This window comes from Pavona decussata, unplaced genomic scaffold (genome assembly GCF_977016875.1).
Source record: "Pavona decussata unplaced genomic scaffold, jaPavDecu1.1 SCAFFOLD_416, whole genome shotgun sequence".
NCBI lineage: Eukaryota > Metazoa > Cnidaria > Anthozoa > Scleractinia > Agariciidae > Pavona > Pavona decussata.
Window position 1 is genome coordinate 541,632 of NW_028145778.1, and position 16,115 is coordinate 557,746.

Consider the following 16,115-nt stretch of genomic DNA (forward strand, 5'->3'; position numbering starts at 1 on the left):
TGAGATAAATGGAAAACAAGTCAAAAAAGCCATGAAAGCCCTCAATAATATTATCCAAATGCCTTTGCTTTTTTTTTTTGTTTTGTTTTGTTTTTGTTTGTTTGTTTGTTTGTTTGTTTTTTTTGGCTTGGCATTTCCTATTGTTTTAGAATTTCGAGCCAAGCCTTGATTTCCTTTTATCCTTTTCTGAACTTGTTAATCAATTAACTAAAGATCGTACACTCCTTGAATTCTTTCATGCTTGTTATGTGAGAAGAAGAGTGTGATTTATGTAAAATTTATGCACAATTTCCTGAATTCGAGTCTATCCCTGAACATCGCAGAATATTTTGGTTTTTTTTTTTTTGGAATAGGGTGTTGTAACAGAACAGAGCCCCTTTAGCGCCGAACTAAAGGCTTATGCTACCTTCCATTGTTGCATTATACACGTCACCAAACGGAGTTTTCAGTTCCATGTCCAGATCCATCCCAGTATCCACCTCCAGAGTACACTTGAAATCGGTCCAGGCCTCCAACACGCTCGGGCACTTCAGGCTTTTCCCTGTCAGCGCGAGAGTTACGTTGATAACTTTCATGTCAGCGAGTGTTTGACACTCTCCGTAATAACCTATAACAGTTTCTGCATGTACCTGACGTGATGAGAAGAAAAGCTGATGTTTTAGCTGTTTCAACATTCCAGTGGCTTAACTATATCTCTTTCTTTCATATTCTCAACGTAAAATTTACAATTAGCAAAAAATGCTTTAAAAATTTCGTAGAGCAAGCAGGCATGAAGCAATTTTTATGCAAGTTACGACTTTTATTAAAGTAAACATGTTTCGGATGAAACTTTATCCATCTTCCGTGCAGAAACCCGCAAGTGGGTGTGAAATAAATACAATAAAGCTAATATACCCTTCCGCGGTTTTGTTTTGTTTTGTTTTGTTTTTTCAACTTTTGATAAGGACCTGCTAGCGAACATCCATCGACACTACTGGAAAGAGCGCCTTAAAATAAGTAAACTCGCCAAGTATGAAAGTGATAATGTCAGAAGCGAGCGAAGATAACGCTCTAAGAAGTCGCGAAATTTTACACACGTTTGTATGGTGGGGGGGGGGGGGGCAAGTTTTATACCCCCCACCCCACCATACAAACGTCTGTAAATTCTTGGGACTTTGTGGATCCATATTCTTGTTAGGTTTCAACATATCACTCACACACTTGGCAACTTTATTGATGTTAAGGCGTTCTTTCCAGCACTGTCAATGGATTTTCGCTACCTGGTCCATGTCGAAAGTTTAAAAGACCATGGAAGGGTCTATTACAACGTGACGACAAATACATTAATTCTTAATTTGTTGTTTGTTATAAGTAATTGCTATTAGTCATTTGCTCTAAATTTATTGTCACGTTGTAATTAGCTACACTGCATATTACTTGTATTTATTTCAGACCCGCTAGCGGATTTCTGTACTAAAAGATAAATGAATTTTCATCCGAAACATATTTACTTACTTTAAAAAATTTAAACACTTCAAGTTAAAGACTATAAGTAAAACAGAAAACTTTGTCTAGTTTTTTTTTTCCAAAGAATATGTTTTAAGATAATCTACACTAAATGTTATTTTACCTGTGATAATATGGACGAGTTTGAGTACTTATTTCTATAGATTCAACCCACAAATTTTAAAGGCAAAAATTTACAAATTAGCGCCCAGGAATACCTTAAAACGATATTAGCATTGCGCAAAATGGTGGGAGTCCATGTAATAGCAAAGCAGGTTAGAGCAGTTCACATCTCTGAGAAATAATTTAAAGGACTCATCGTAGAATGATTCTGAATCCACTCAACTTGTGGATTCAACAGTTGATTTCTACTGCTGCTTGATTCCATTTTGCTAAGATTCTTATAGAATAAGTAGTAGGCTTTTTGCTAGAAACTGAAAATTGGGTCCATAAGTACAATGAATACAAACACAAAGTTAGTGAGTACCTCATGTTCTCCAATAGTAGTGAATACGTAGTCATAGTAACTTGCTCCCTTGATATTCATCGCTTTTCCATCACCGAAATTTAACCACACATCTGCACTTTCATAAGATGGCGTTATAGTTATCCGTACCGGGTTAAAAGCCTCTGTGGCTTCGGCAACAGACAAACTAAACGGAAACACAAACTGTCCTGGTGCTTCATAAATGCTGTAATACAAGTTGCTTCCGCATTTGAGCGCCTCGTTCCCCGTGCATGGATAATAACATGCAACATCTGCAATGCTCTTACTAGCATCAGGTGCGGTATTGGAGCAATAGCATTGGCTGCCCCATGCAAGACCAGCGTACTTCATACTCGACTTTCCACAGACTGTAACGCAGCTCTCTGGAGTCAAGGTTGCTGCGTTGAAGTCACTAGCTATGGTCATTCCACTGGGTGAGAAGAAGCAGCCCAAATAATTCACGGCTGTAGTAAAAAGATATGAAAGTTAAGAGAACTAGGTACTCGCTAGGTAGGTGTGTGCATAAGTTGCGTAACTCCGGTCTCCTTAAAGCCGGCACTAATGAAGTGAAGAACAAAATCCAATCGCTTAAGTTTTGACTGATATTGGAATTTTTCGATGTCCATCGCAAATTACCAAAGCAAACAACAAAGAAAGCTGTCACATGAACGTAACAAAGCTTACCATTTTTACTAGCAGCTACACCAACTCTCATTGCTATTGTGGTATTCCAAGCGATCGGATAAAACCTCAACACTCGGGCCGTTAAATCAGGACATAAACTGTTAGACGTTATGGTTTCGCCATTGTGATTACCCACGAAATGCTGCAACAGAGTGAAAACATTTAGCGTCACTAATGACATTACGACGTTATGTAATGTATGGGGGGGAAATAAGGATTTTCGTATATTTTTACACTAAGGAATCACGGATCGTTGAACAGAACTGTACTCAGACTTACCATACACAAAGTCCCATAATGTGATTTATTATGAGGACGATTCTGATAATAAGAACAATGACAATGAGGATGGTGATGGTAGTGGTGATAGTAATGAAAGTGACAATCATAATGATATCGATGACGATGACAAAAACAAAAACGATAACAGTAAAGATGAGGGTGGTGAAGCTGTGGCGATGATAATGAGCAGGATTAGATTGATGATGATGATGATGATGATGATGATGATGATGATGATGAGGAGGAGGAGGAGGAACGTGAGGAGGAGGATGATGAGGAGGAGGAGGATGAGGAGGAGGAGGAGGAGGATGAGGAGGAGCGAAAACAATAGAATTGAGGAGGAGGAGGAGGAGGATGATGATGATGAGGAGGAGGAGGAGGAGGAGGATGAGGAGGAGCGAAAACAATAGAATTGAGGAGGAGGAGGAGGAGGAGGAGGAACCATTTGAATTGAGTAGGAGGAGGAGGAGCAGGAGGAGGGAAAACAATAGAATTGAGGAGGAGGAGGAGGAGGAGGAGGAGGAGGAGGAGGGAAAACAATAGAATCGAGGAGGAGGAGGGGGAGGAAACAATTGAATTGAGGAGGAGGAGGAGAAAGTTAAAGAACGTAACAACAACTCAAACGATGCTGAATAAACGATGAACTAAATAGACTGATAAACCGAACTTACCTTGACAGTGCCATTGGCTTTGTAATAAGACCAGACGCCGCCACACAGACTGTACGAGAGCTTGTACTTCGTGACCCATTCAGAGCAGCCACATCCTGCCTCATCCCTCCCTTGTGTCAGGATTGCAGTGATGTTCCTTACTTGAAGTAGATCGATTTGGAGGTACTCCGACTCCGATAACACCTTGGGGATCCAAGCTCCTGTAAACAGTAAAGCCAAGTCTAGCTTTATGGGGAACAGAAGGTTCCATGTACCTTCCTTGATCAAAGATTTTGGTATAACAAAGGCCTTTCGTTTACTGATTTTCAATTTTTGGCATAACATCTTCAACCAATCCACTTTTAAGCTTCATTACTTGTCCTTTTTTGAAATTAATTCCTTTTGCATCTAAGAAAGGTAAAATGTGGGATGTTCTCCATCCAAAAACTGTGAGGGGTCTGGTACGAGTGAGGAATTGTGTGGGGTGGGGAGACACAGAACTTTTAAATTGACAACTGGCAGGCAGCTGTAGAGGGAAACATTTTTTAGGTGAGACACGTCTAACAACAGCTACGCTACCCTGAGGGACCGCTGAAAATTGGACATTCTTTTCGGCGCGCTGTCCATCCGTCGACTTATACACGGTACTTAGATTTAATAATACTTCCCTTTATAGCTTGCGCTAGTGACGGGAGGGGAAGCGATCAGTTTAGAGTCTAAGAAGATAAGCTGGGGCTAGCAGCTGTTTGACTGCCGGTCGTGCGGCCGTTTTGAGGCTAGCAACTGACGCAGAATTCATCAGCCCGGAGGAAGTAGGTGCCAGATTCTCGTACATCTTGAGAAAAAAGAGTGACTATAAGCCTTTTCATTGGACTGCGATTGTTGTAGACTGCGATCCCGTGACGTCGAGTAGATCTAATGTAGCAGGATCGAGAAATACAATCAGGAGGCAAGGTCTTCCTCAAGCGAACTCACAATTCCTCACTCGTTTCGCTCTCCCCATAGTTTCTGGAGTGGGGCAATTGGGATAGCAACATGAACTTTCAAACTACTGTGAGGAGCTGAAAACTTTTTTCGATGGGCGTTTTGCCTTTGTACTACTCGTCTACTCTTAATGATTGAAATATGTTATAGTAGATGCATTGTAGAGCACATGATCAGTTCGCGAAACAATAGCCATACCTGTGAAAGAGCCCTCTTCTTTGACCGAAGCCCTTCCTCGTTGTGGTGCGGATAGTTCGCTTTTGCTTGACGAGGCAGAGAAGGCATCATCAGGAATACCACCAGTGCTAACACCAAACCACTCTGAAACTGTGTCTGAGATAAAAGGCAAACAAAACGGTTCTCGATCGATTTTTAAGGTGATCTTACACGAGGCAATGTTTTCCTGTTATTTGCAGCGCAGCACCCTTGCCAGTAACGTAGCGGACGAAATTGCGTATTTAACCACCCCCATCCTGCTCTCCTTCCCCTTCATAAATTCTCTCTAAAAGAAAATGTCGTCACGGTTCTCACTCTTCGCAAAGATGACCAGTGTAACAGCACCTTAAGGTGCGGAGGCAGGTTTGGTGGGTCGTTCTTCCGATTGGAAGGTACGTTGGTCGATTCTGTTCTCCCTTAAATGTTGTTTCCTGACACCAGAGTCTTTAGCCACAGATGCATGGACACAATGTGAGGTAGGTATACATATAGACAGGTACTCACGACATGTTAGGGAGACCTACAAATCCTGGAATACTAAGCTTACGATGTACTAGCACTCCATCTTATTCTAGTGGGGAAACCTGACGTAAGCAGTAGCACCGATGCGCCACGTTCGGACTGGACTTCACCAGAATAACTGGTCCCTGTAGCTGAAGGAAACACGGTTTCTAAGCAATTTGGAAATAAGGTTTCGCTGGCCTTTGCCCAATCTTTGTCTCCGATAACATGTCTTTGTTGTGAAATCTTTGGGTTTCCTGCAACTATTTTTGTTGTAATTCAGCTGCACAATCTCTTGTTTAGCTTTTGCGGTAAGCCGAATAAAAAACCATTTGATAAATTTTATTCAATCTGTCAGGAAAATGTATGTCTTCTGCTGTTTCTGACTCGTTTCTTATTGTTTTTGTCTAGCTTCAAATAAACTAAACGGGCATGCGGACCACGCGTTATTATATCCAAGTCCCACAGTGTCTTTAGTTCTTCCTTTATTTTCCGACTTTTAGTGTGCGGTGAATTTTCAGACCTTTCTCCAAATTATTTTAAAGAGATCCTACATATCGGAAATCGCAAGGCCTAATCGGTTTCGCGCGAGCTTTAAGAATACTATGCAAAAGAGTGTTTCTGTCTGGAGACTACCAGCTGATAAATGCCCGAGGAAATTTGATTTTCTTATAACAAAAATGCAATTTTTAGAACATAAAACTTCAAAAGGAAACTATCAGACCGATAACTACGAGACAGAAGCACTCTAATTGGTTTTATGATTTCACCACTACGTTACTTCAGAACGAAAATCGCCAAAACTGACATTTCGAACTTTACAGCTCACGAATTTGACCGGCAAGGCGAAAGGTTAAAATAAAAAAGACAACTAAACACGGAAGGTTTAATACAACGACAGCAACCCGTTTTAATGGACTAGAAGAATAAATGCGAGACGATTTGTATCCATCCGGGTATTTCCACCAGACGGACCCTGCCGCCTGAAAGTGTTTCTCTGCGCATGAACACTATCATGTGCACATGAGCTATTTAAACCAATAACATTCGGAAAAATTTATAGATGGACTACAACAGCTCATATCATACGCGTGGAGAAGTTTTCCAAGTAAATAATGAAAGTTAATGTAGTAAATACTTTACTTTTGAGTCGATGGGCATCTCACTTGGTTAGTAAATAGACTGAATCATAATGGCGATACTCGGGATTACCTTTGACGCCTTATGTGGAGTGCTTATTCGTCTATTAATTGCGGGTAGGTTTTTTTTTAATGCAAAGTACAAACATTTACTGCATTTTATAATTATACAATCAACCAAATATCATCAACGATTTACGAATACAAATACGGTTTCTAAGTGTCTAGCATGTTTTTTTTTTTTTCTAGTTTTGACGCTAAATGATAGAACTTGCACAAATTGACAACGGTTACAAAAAAAGAACATTACATTAACTTAGAAAGAAAAACAAAAAGAAAAAAAACCTATTGTCGTATTGCGGGCAGGTATTATTTTTAAAAAGTTAACGAGTTTTAGTTGAAACATTAAAAAGCGCCGTAAACGCTTACCTGAAACAAAGTCATTACATTTCCCAACCTTTTGCAGCTCCGATAGGCTCATAACCACTTCATAAACAACCAAATGACTCATGGAGGCCGCTATATTCGACACTCCCTCGCCAATTATCATTGGAGCATTCTCAGCACTTGGTCTCAAGGACGACGACTGTATACCGCGAAACGCCCGTACGAAGTCCACTAAAGCCATGAGGCCCGAGCCAAGTGACCACGTGAACGACGCGTGATGCCACTGCTGAAACGTGACGTTAAACTCCACGGACAGTGTTAACTGCGTCATAAAAAACGTGGCTGTTATAATGTTGGATCTGACTGTTATAGAAACATCTGTTTGGACTTCGGCAGAATAGAATAGTTTCTGAACATCCGTTCTGTCCGGATCAGTGAGTTTGAACCAAAACGCGATCGTCAGGCCATTGGTACAAAGAACAAGGTCACCGATACATAGTGAAGTGCCGTTTCCTAAGGCAATGGGCCTGTAAACACAATAGGTTCATAAATAGTGACCAGCACCCATTTTCTCTCCACGATATCACTACACTACTCTACAATACCTACCCACTTGATCAAATACACAGGTTATGAGAATTAGGGAAATGATCACCAAACGTGAAATGTCTTGATGTATGAAAAAATAAATTAACCCAACTAGTTCCATAACAAATACACAGCAGTAAGGAAAATATGCAGGTTTATATCGGGGATTGTCTGGACCTAGCTCCACATTCTGCCATCTTTCCTTGTAACCCGCTACGCGTTTGACATTTTTAATACCTCCAGCATGAAGGAAATATCTCATACGAACCTAGCAAATGACCCGGGGCCAGGCTTACGAAACCATCCTAAGATGTATTTTAGGTATTGCTTCTAGAAAAAAGTCTATTGCTGGACTAACAATAGCCTATTGGGAGCATTTAACTACGGATAGAGCCTCTCACCCCTCTCCCTCCTCTTCATAACTTCTCTCTAAAAGAATATGTCGTCACGAGCCTCTATAAGCACTTATAGGAATCTGAAAATTGCTGCAATTTGTGTTCGGCCGGTTGTTTTAGTATTCCAGATTGTGCTACCACTACATTCCAGCTTAAGATCAAGGAAGCTCTGTATATTCATTGGTTGAAACCTTCTTTAAATCAACCGGTTAAACAAGTTAATTTAAAACTCTTTGTTTAGTTTCTTCACAGTTTATACTTCCTTTTGTTATTTCATCCTATCATTAGCAATTCTAATTATGGTTACCTTTATATAGCCATTCATTAAGCTTTGAAATTTAACTGAAGATAGCTTATGTTGAAACCGTAACATGTCCCATTTTAAACTCAAAAGCGTTTTATTTGTTGTCTTGTCACCTTAAACCTCAGTCAGGTAACATGTGAAAATGAATTCCTTTTCCTTTGCAAAGGACAAAAAATGTCGTTAAGAGAGTGAAACGAGAGTGGAGAGAGAGAGGTAGAGAGAGAGAGAGAGAGAGAGAGAGAGAGAGAGAGAGAGAGAGAGAGAGAGAGTGGCATTGGGTAAGAATGGATTTTTGGAGAGCCGAGAGCAGTTAAATTAAAATTTGGGATATAGGGTTCTCTCCCCTGACATTTTCTCCGACCTAAAAATTCAGCTAAAGAACCCAAAGAGATCAAACTGTGTTAGCGTAGAAGATATCCCTAACACGATCTCTCGAAAACAGAAAACGGCATTTGAAGTATTTCTCTAAAATATTCTTGTTGGGTATCCCCGACGAGTTTTCAAATCCAATTTCTATCGATTGGTGGTAGTTTTTCGTACGATCTAGCCTGGTATGGTCGTCAATCTTGTTAAGTTTTCAATGTTTTCCCTTTCACAATTACCGTTAAAATTCGTACGCACGTAAAATTTTCGCGACAGTGGAAATCCACCTTTAGTCTTTTTAACCTCAAATTCTAGTCCACGGCTGGCCGTTGCACAGACGTCGAACTGCATATTCCTGACTATAAAATCCAGTGAAAGGACAAGACTCAACAACTGACTACATGTAATCGCATAAATGTAGCTTAGTGATAGTCTTACCCAGTTTCAAATAGGTCTATTGCAGCAGTCCTCACAGAGTGCCATCTAGGGCCGCCGACCAAAATGCTGCTTTTCGTGGAAATGTTGACACCTTTTCCGTTACTTACACCTTGGACGTCAAGTACCCCATCACCAATTGTCTTGTCCAAAGGCCAGTAATGCGTCGAATTTTTGTGACACTGGTCTACAGGGTCGAAATTACAGAGATTACTACAGAGATCATATTTGTGGTAATTTGAAGAAGACTTGATTCTGCGCACAGTTTTATAAAACCAAGTATATTTTATATTGTGCCCTTTGCAGCTAGGACGTCACGAGAGATCTTTTAACTAATTTAGGTTTATAAACCTAAAGAATACCAGAAATGGAAAGTGCATTTCCAAATTAGCACAATGGCCAAGTATGAGAACCGCTGAGGTTTAAGAGTTCGTTTTAATTTTATGACGGTTACAATGTCATAAAAAATTAAATGATTTGTGTGGAAAAGTTGAAGGAGAAGAAGCATACATCCCACAACAGAGAAACAAATAAGTACAAAATTAGGTAACGTCTATTACCTTTTCTGTTGCACAGCAAGATTGTCTGATTGTTGTTTGGTTTTCCAAACTTGATGTAATAAATCTTTTGATGATTGGCTGTGTCATTAAAATGAAGTACGACGCTATTTCCTGAGCCTAAAATAACACCCGTACAGCGGTAATCCACCCAGAACGTGCGCCAGCCAGCACCCAGGATATTGCGAGTGTTTTCCCTTTTTAGGAGGGTTTCGACAGCGGACTGCACACGAAATAACTCGGTGGTGGTGTCGATCTTGAAGATGTACCCATCATCTGAGCTGGGTGTGGTGATAAGACGAACGTCCATAGGCTCCTGAGATGCCATGTAGACGCTAAACATCACTGTCTCGTCAACGAGAGCAATAGCGCCACTGTCGTTTGACGGAAGCAAGTCGATAAGGTCACATTGCCGATCTGTAAAGTGACATCACAAAGGAAAACGAGTGTTTTAAAGGAGTCTTCACAGGGTCACGTGGAGGCCGATTAACGTTAAACCATGATTAATAGGCAATACATGTGGCTATTTCCCTTTTCTTTCGTTGCAAACGTTTATAGAAGGTTTCAGTCCCTTTCACACCAACAAAACAGGTTTAATTAAACCCGGTTTAACAAAATGAAAATTGGTAACAGAAAACTGAACCATTGGCTTTGACATAGGACTCAAGTAAACTTTAACTTATGCTTTAATTTGTGCTAAATCTGTAGTCGGCAAAAATTCAAAAGAAGCTTCTAAGAAGGAAACAATTTTAAACTGTTTAACTAAACAGCTTTTAAACGTTTTTAAACCTTGGTGTGAATTGGGCTAGGTTAGGAAAACTGGCAAATTCGTTTGGAAAATCGTCACCCAACAGACTGGCCGACCCTTCAGATCTTAATAGTAACCTGTATAATATTCTTGTTCTTGACATATTTTCTTCGGTACTAGTTGGGGATCCTATTCTTTATTCTCACAACCTGTATATTTGAACAGGCAGTGATGTTGTAAGGAGAAATTTTAGACACTAATCACTTTCGTCTTTACATCCTCCAATTTCAAGTGAATTCTTCTTTCTTGTCGGAATCTTTTCACTAGGGAGCTTAAGCAACGGCAACGAAAACGTCACCCGAAAATTTATCTTTATTTCATTTGTGCTAATTCGAAATTATTTCAACTAGCTCAAGTTTTACAAAAATGGCGAACTATCCAGGAACCAAATTGGTAGGAAAGGCGTACAAGTTAAAAACGAAAATTAAAAATTCACCGTCGTGGTCATTTCACCTTGTTGTTTTGCAGAAGACGGCAAAGAAATGTACCAAAATGTAAAACGCATGTGCAGAGCGATTGTTTTTGCTCATTAAACCTATTGCTTTGCGGCGTTGTCGTTGTCGTCGCCGTCGTCTTTGCTTAAGCTCCCTAATCTAAGATCTTAGATTATTATTATTATTATTATTATTATTATTATTATTATTATTATTATTATTATTATTTAATTTTTAAGCTCTAAGGGGCCAAGTTCCTTGTCATTCACGTAAAACGCGTCTCTAGTTATAGTGTTCTATAAGACCAAGTATAAAGGTTTCCACTTGTTCGTGCTTACCTTTCATACACTCGTCGTAGTAAACCTCAATGTCCCAGTATTCACCAGCCTCACTTCTCACTAGCTTCACCCAAGATACTTTCCGGTCCGAGAAGGTAAACTCTTCCATGACTGGGTTGAAATTATTGGATGTCAAGGTTATCTACCAAAAAAGCGTCAAAACGGAATACGGCTATGGTTTTTAATAGGCCATTTCCGAGTTGCTGTAAACCTCATTATGAAAGCGAGGCTAAGTGCAAAGTTTTTATTATGAAAATAAGTTTTCATTCATGTGCAAACAAAACTAATTTTCATATGAAAAGCTTTGCACTAAGCCTAGCTCTCATAATGAGGTTTACAGCAACTAGGAAATGGCCTAAAGAGTGTCGAGAGTCATTCGTACTTGCTTTGGTTTTGCTTTTCTACGCTCTGTGATTGGTCAGCGAAACTAGCGCCACTTTATCCATCAATGAAACAGTAAACCACTACCAATCGCACGCGTTTTCCCGCGCTTGGTGCAGGTGGCATGTATTTGCTTCTAGTTCTGATTGGTTTATTGCGTTCATGCGCTGTATAAGTCTGATGTGATTGGCCAGACTAATTACTTTGATTTTGTTTTTACCTCTAAACTGGTTGAGAGATTAGCGCGAGCAAAGCATAGGCAACATTATTTTAGACACTCAACTGAAACCCCTCTATAGTGTGCTTAATTTGATCGCATATGCCTCGCTCTAGGCTTCACTTCTCAGCCAGCTGTTTGGGTACAGCATTACCCTCCAATATGTCAGCCATACAAGGGGGATTACTTACTTTGTGACCCAGTGTACGCAAATCAGAGCTAACATGGCCGAAAGCCAATGACGCGACAAATGTTGAACGATGTCTAGGCGTCATCATAAATTGCTTGATGTTTCTTTTGCTGTTAAACATGTTGCACGTTCTTCTTGAATGTCGTATTTTCAACAATCAACATCACATGATACATTGTTTAAGAACTGATCAATAGCCGATTCATCATTTGTTGCTCAACAAATTTTAAACCGTGTATCATTGGCTTTAGGAACCTTAAACAACCTTATAAAATTAGTCTTAGTTATCTTTTTTGTTTATTTTTGTTTTGTTTTAAGGACGGTGTCTACTAATACCGAAGTATTTTTGTCCGGTTTATGACTATGCGGGAAAAGCAGATCTCAGCAAGGGCTATTGGAATCCAAAAAGAAAATCGGGGGTAACCATGCATTTTTCAGAGATAACTAAGCAATAATAAATCTTAAAAGCCCCAAAATATAAAGCAATATATGGGATTTTTTCCTAAATTGACGCTTAATTATCTCTGGAAAATGCATGGTTACCCCCAATTTTATTATGAGAAACCAAAAGCATTTGCTAAGTTCTGCTTTCTCCGTATAGTTTTAAACCGTGCAAAAATATTCCTGTATTAGTAGGCACCACCCATAGGAGACCCGAGTATCTCGAGATGCACAGAACGTATGCGCAGTAACAATAGTAGGCGCGTCCTTAAATTTGTTAAATTTGTCCAATGAGGCCGAATTCAGGAAATAAATTTCTTGGCACGGAGTTGAAGTTCACAAAGAGAAAGGAAATTCCATCTTCGTGCTTTCAAATTGTCCAAAAAACCTTGACATTTTTGTCGTGGTGACAACAGCTGAAATATAATGTACTTAGATGCTAAAGAAAACAATAATCGTCTGGGGATAAAGTACAAAACTGCAAACCTAGAAATGGTTAGACTTTATCAAATTTGATTTTAGGGCAGGAGATCAAAAATCAAAATTGCCTTTCTGGTGCAATTTCGGGTTTTCTAGCCTTTATCAGCTGTGTGGCTTGTTTTCCACTTCTTTGCTTTCATCGCTGTTGACGTTTTTGTGTAATACAACCTGCGGGGTTGGCTGGCTTGTTTGTGTCTTGCTAACTAAAGACAAACTGAGCAAGCTTGAAGACCCTGGTTATGCTTAAGAAACAAATGCGTTGCCTTACCACTTCCGAAGAAGCATCTGAGAATTCCAGGCTTACGTTACTGATCTGACCAGGCTGTTTAACTCGCAGCTTGTTAATGAGAAAAGATTGCGAGAAATCGACTTTTATCCAGTAAGGTGACGCACCGTCTTGAAAAGCAAACGCTCCACTTTTTCCATCAATTGCCTTTCCGCATGGTGTACCAGCAGCGGATGGACTTGATGTACAGTTAGCGCCATTTTCCAGCGAAGCAACGTTCAGATGCGTGCACTGCAGCCAGCCTGAAAAAAAAGAAGAAGAAGAAGAAGCTTCATGAAACAGTGTGATTGCTCTTATACCAAAGTCAGGTATTCATGCAAAAGCATAATACACAATGATAGAATAATTGGGTACATTAACAAATAGACACCGATTAACCGATAGCCCCTAATTAGGATTTAAGATCCAGGAGTAAGTTTAGAAGTTTTTTGTATGGAGACCGGCAGAGGTGTAGAACACAGCGTTCTTAGAAGTTTATTACATTCAAATATGAACTGTACATTAATATTAACTATCTCATTATTATATTTTATTCACTTGTTATTTTCATTGAGATTATGTTTTATATATTATTATATTAATATAGTTTCATTCTACCCTCTGTGTTTTGACACTGTATAATACATACGTAGTTCCTATATTATAGTTTGTATTGTAACTCTGTAACTTACCCTAACAGGTTGCAATGAGTTCTTAATAAATGTTTATTATTATTATTTTACTATTATTATTATTCTTGCTAAAACGCTCAAAACCAAGCACGAAGCGCGCGGGCCATAAATCAACGGTAAAAAACGAGGATCCGTAACTTACAGTACGCACCGAGAAAACGAGGTTAGTAAGATATTTATTATATCTCTGAGGTTAATTAGGCGCGCGGGAAAGGAAACTAGTTGAAGTTTAGCGAGACATACAGTGAAATACGGCCTGCAAAATTGACCAATCACAATTTGCATTGTCAAGGTCAGGTCATTACTTTTGCCTTTCCTGTACTTGGTCCCTCAACTTTTAAATTACTAAATAAATTAATACCAATCACACCGCGCGTTCTAACTGAGAGATATACAGTGTCATAAGTGGGTTGAGTTTGTTGTTGGTTCTCGTCTTTGCTCCGAGAGGTTTTTCTCCGGGTTCTCCGGTTTTCCCCTCTCCTCAAAAACCAACACTTCTAAATTCCAACTCGACTTGGAAAGTATCCCCAATTGGTGCTCTGCGCTAAGGACATTGACACTTAAAGAAAGTAATTTATTTTATTTTTATTAGTCTCTGTCTGTTCGCACAATGAGGTTCGTGAGGAAGATAAAAAACTTTTATGATTTTGTTTGACTTCTAACGAACGATAACTAACAAATCAAACTGTTGAAGGCGTGGGTTAAACTTAGTCTAGAAATGAGACCTGGTGTGTTTTATATCGTCAGCGCACTTCAAAATGTGAAAACAAACGCCTGAAAAACACAATTTATTTGGATTAAGAAAAAACTTAAGGTTTTTGGCCCTTTGTGATACGACTTGAAACACTGGCAAACTTGAATCAATGTCGACCATGAGGCAAAATCTAGGCAGTCGTTCACTATGGAGATCGGTAATGGTGTAGTCATTGTGGTAACTATAAGTCACTGACAATTTTGGATTAGTAAACCAACCAAAGTGATCTCGATGAACCTTGAAACACCAAAAGAAAAACCGGACAAATTTCTATCGATTGCAAATTTTAACCTACTTTTCCCTGACTTGTGCCTTCATTTAACGCGCAATCTAAATGCATTTAATAAACTCGACTTAAGAAATTGCGACAAGCTGTGTTTCAAAAGCAAACAGTCAGACAAAACAACTGCCTTCATTTGAAGACAGTTTTCCAATATTACGGTTTTTCTTTAATCAGCCTAGCTTCAAACAGGTTCATCATAATTTATTTATAACACAACTCTTTTAGTTTCTTTAGTTTTACATTGGCGTTGCTTCTTCTTCGGAAAAACTTTAAGAAGATATTGCAAAACAGCGACTCTGAAATAGGCACTGAAGTTAATTTTACCGGACGTGAAGACTGCGATGACTGAAATAAGTAAAAAATTGTTGAGTTTGAAGTTTGTTATAAATGATGTATGTAAAAACTTGTCAAAGGCCAGGAAAAAATTACAGTTTTCAAATCATCTGATCTCATTCCACATTATTAAATGTTTATGTATAGCTCTAAATAGCTGACATGACTGAGTCCCATAAATTTGGTTCAAATAAATAAATTTGGTTAAATAAAGGTGACGTTCATTTCTGACAAACGTTTGGCATTGAATCTCCAGTATAATTAAAGACAAGCTCGTTTCGTCATGGCTTATGGAGTGCAAGATGAAACGTTTTGGGAAATCAAAACAGTATCCCATCTAAGTACGTCTTGTTACCTCTCATTTGAATGGCGGTACTAAAGTATCACTAAATAGCTTTCATTTGAATGATCACACGCTAGGATTTCGTCCACAGACTCAAAAGTTAGCATCACCTTGTACAGCATAATAACCAGTTCCATCGTAAAGTGCGGCATTTGAGTGGTCACCCCTTAGGATTTCGTCCTCGGACTCAAAAGTTAAAAGTTATCAGTAACAATATTTTGTGGTTCAAGGGTATATGTGAATATGTTAACAAAATCGAAGTCGTACTTACGTGAGACTGAGTAGGTGCACTGTGCGAGCTGTATGAGAAGGAAAAGAAAGAAAAATAAACGTAATTGTTAAGTGTGCGAAAACATTCAAGACGTGAAAAAATTTACAGACCTGGATGATTTCCAAGAACAACGTAAAGATGAGTAACAGAGGAAGGGAAAGCTTTCCCTCAATCATTCCGTTTAAGATGTTTTCACTTTGAGATGAAACGTTCCATGATCATTCTTACTCGAATTTATTATTCAGAGATAAGGTGGTATGTTGAATATGAACTCAATTTCTTTGACTTAACAGTAAGGTGCATGAAATATGCCTTTGCTAAATAACACCTGATTGGTTTAAAATGGTAATAGGTAGATTGCAAGCCAGTAAAATAAAACTAATGGCAGATGTTTGTTGATTAGAATTCAAATTGCGTTTATTTAGAAT

At 39.0% G+C, this 16,115-nt stretch overlaps 1 protein-coding gene across 1 annotated transcript in view; it reads right to left on the bottom strand.

The window, feature by feature from the left end:
• LOC146450914 (uncharacterized) overlaps positions 1-15,894 on the bottom strand; it is a 50,822-nt gene extending 34,928 nt beyond the window's left edge. The window contains exons 1-12 of the mRNA XM_085099721.1: positions 15,798-15,894; positions 15,688-15,715; positions 13,015-13,274; positions 11,038-11,179; positions 9,461-9,874; positions 8,904-9,087; positions 6,858-7,342; positions 4,771-4,905; positions 3,610-3,809; positions 2,657-2,798; positions 1,973-2,436; positions 407-629 (exon numbers count right to left, since the gene is read on the bottom strand). Of these exons, the coding sequence (XP_084955847.1) occupies positions 407-629; positions 1,973-2,436; positions 2,657-2,798; positions 3,610-3,809; positions 4,771-4,905; positions 6,858-7,342; positions 8,904-9,087; positions 9,461-9,874; positions 11,038-11,179; positions 13,015-13,274; positions 15,688-15,715; positions 15,798-15,863 (2,743 nt within the window). The 5' untranslated portion in view covers positions 15,864-15,894. The remainder of the gene's footprint in view (positions 1-406; positions 630-1,972; positions 2,437-2,656; positions 2,799-3,609; positions 3,810-4,770; positions 4,906-6,857; positions 7,343-8,903; positions 9,088-9,460; positions 9,875-11,037; positions 11,180-13,014; positions 13,275-15,687; positions 15,716-15,797) is intronic.
• Between the last annotated feature and the right edge of the window lie 221 nt (positions 15,895-16,115).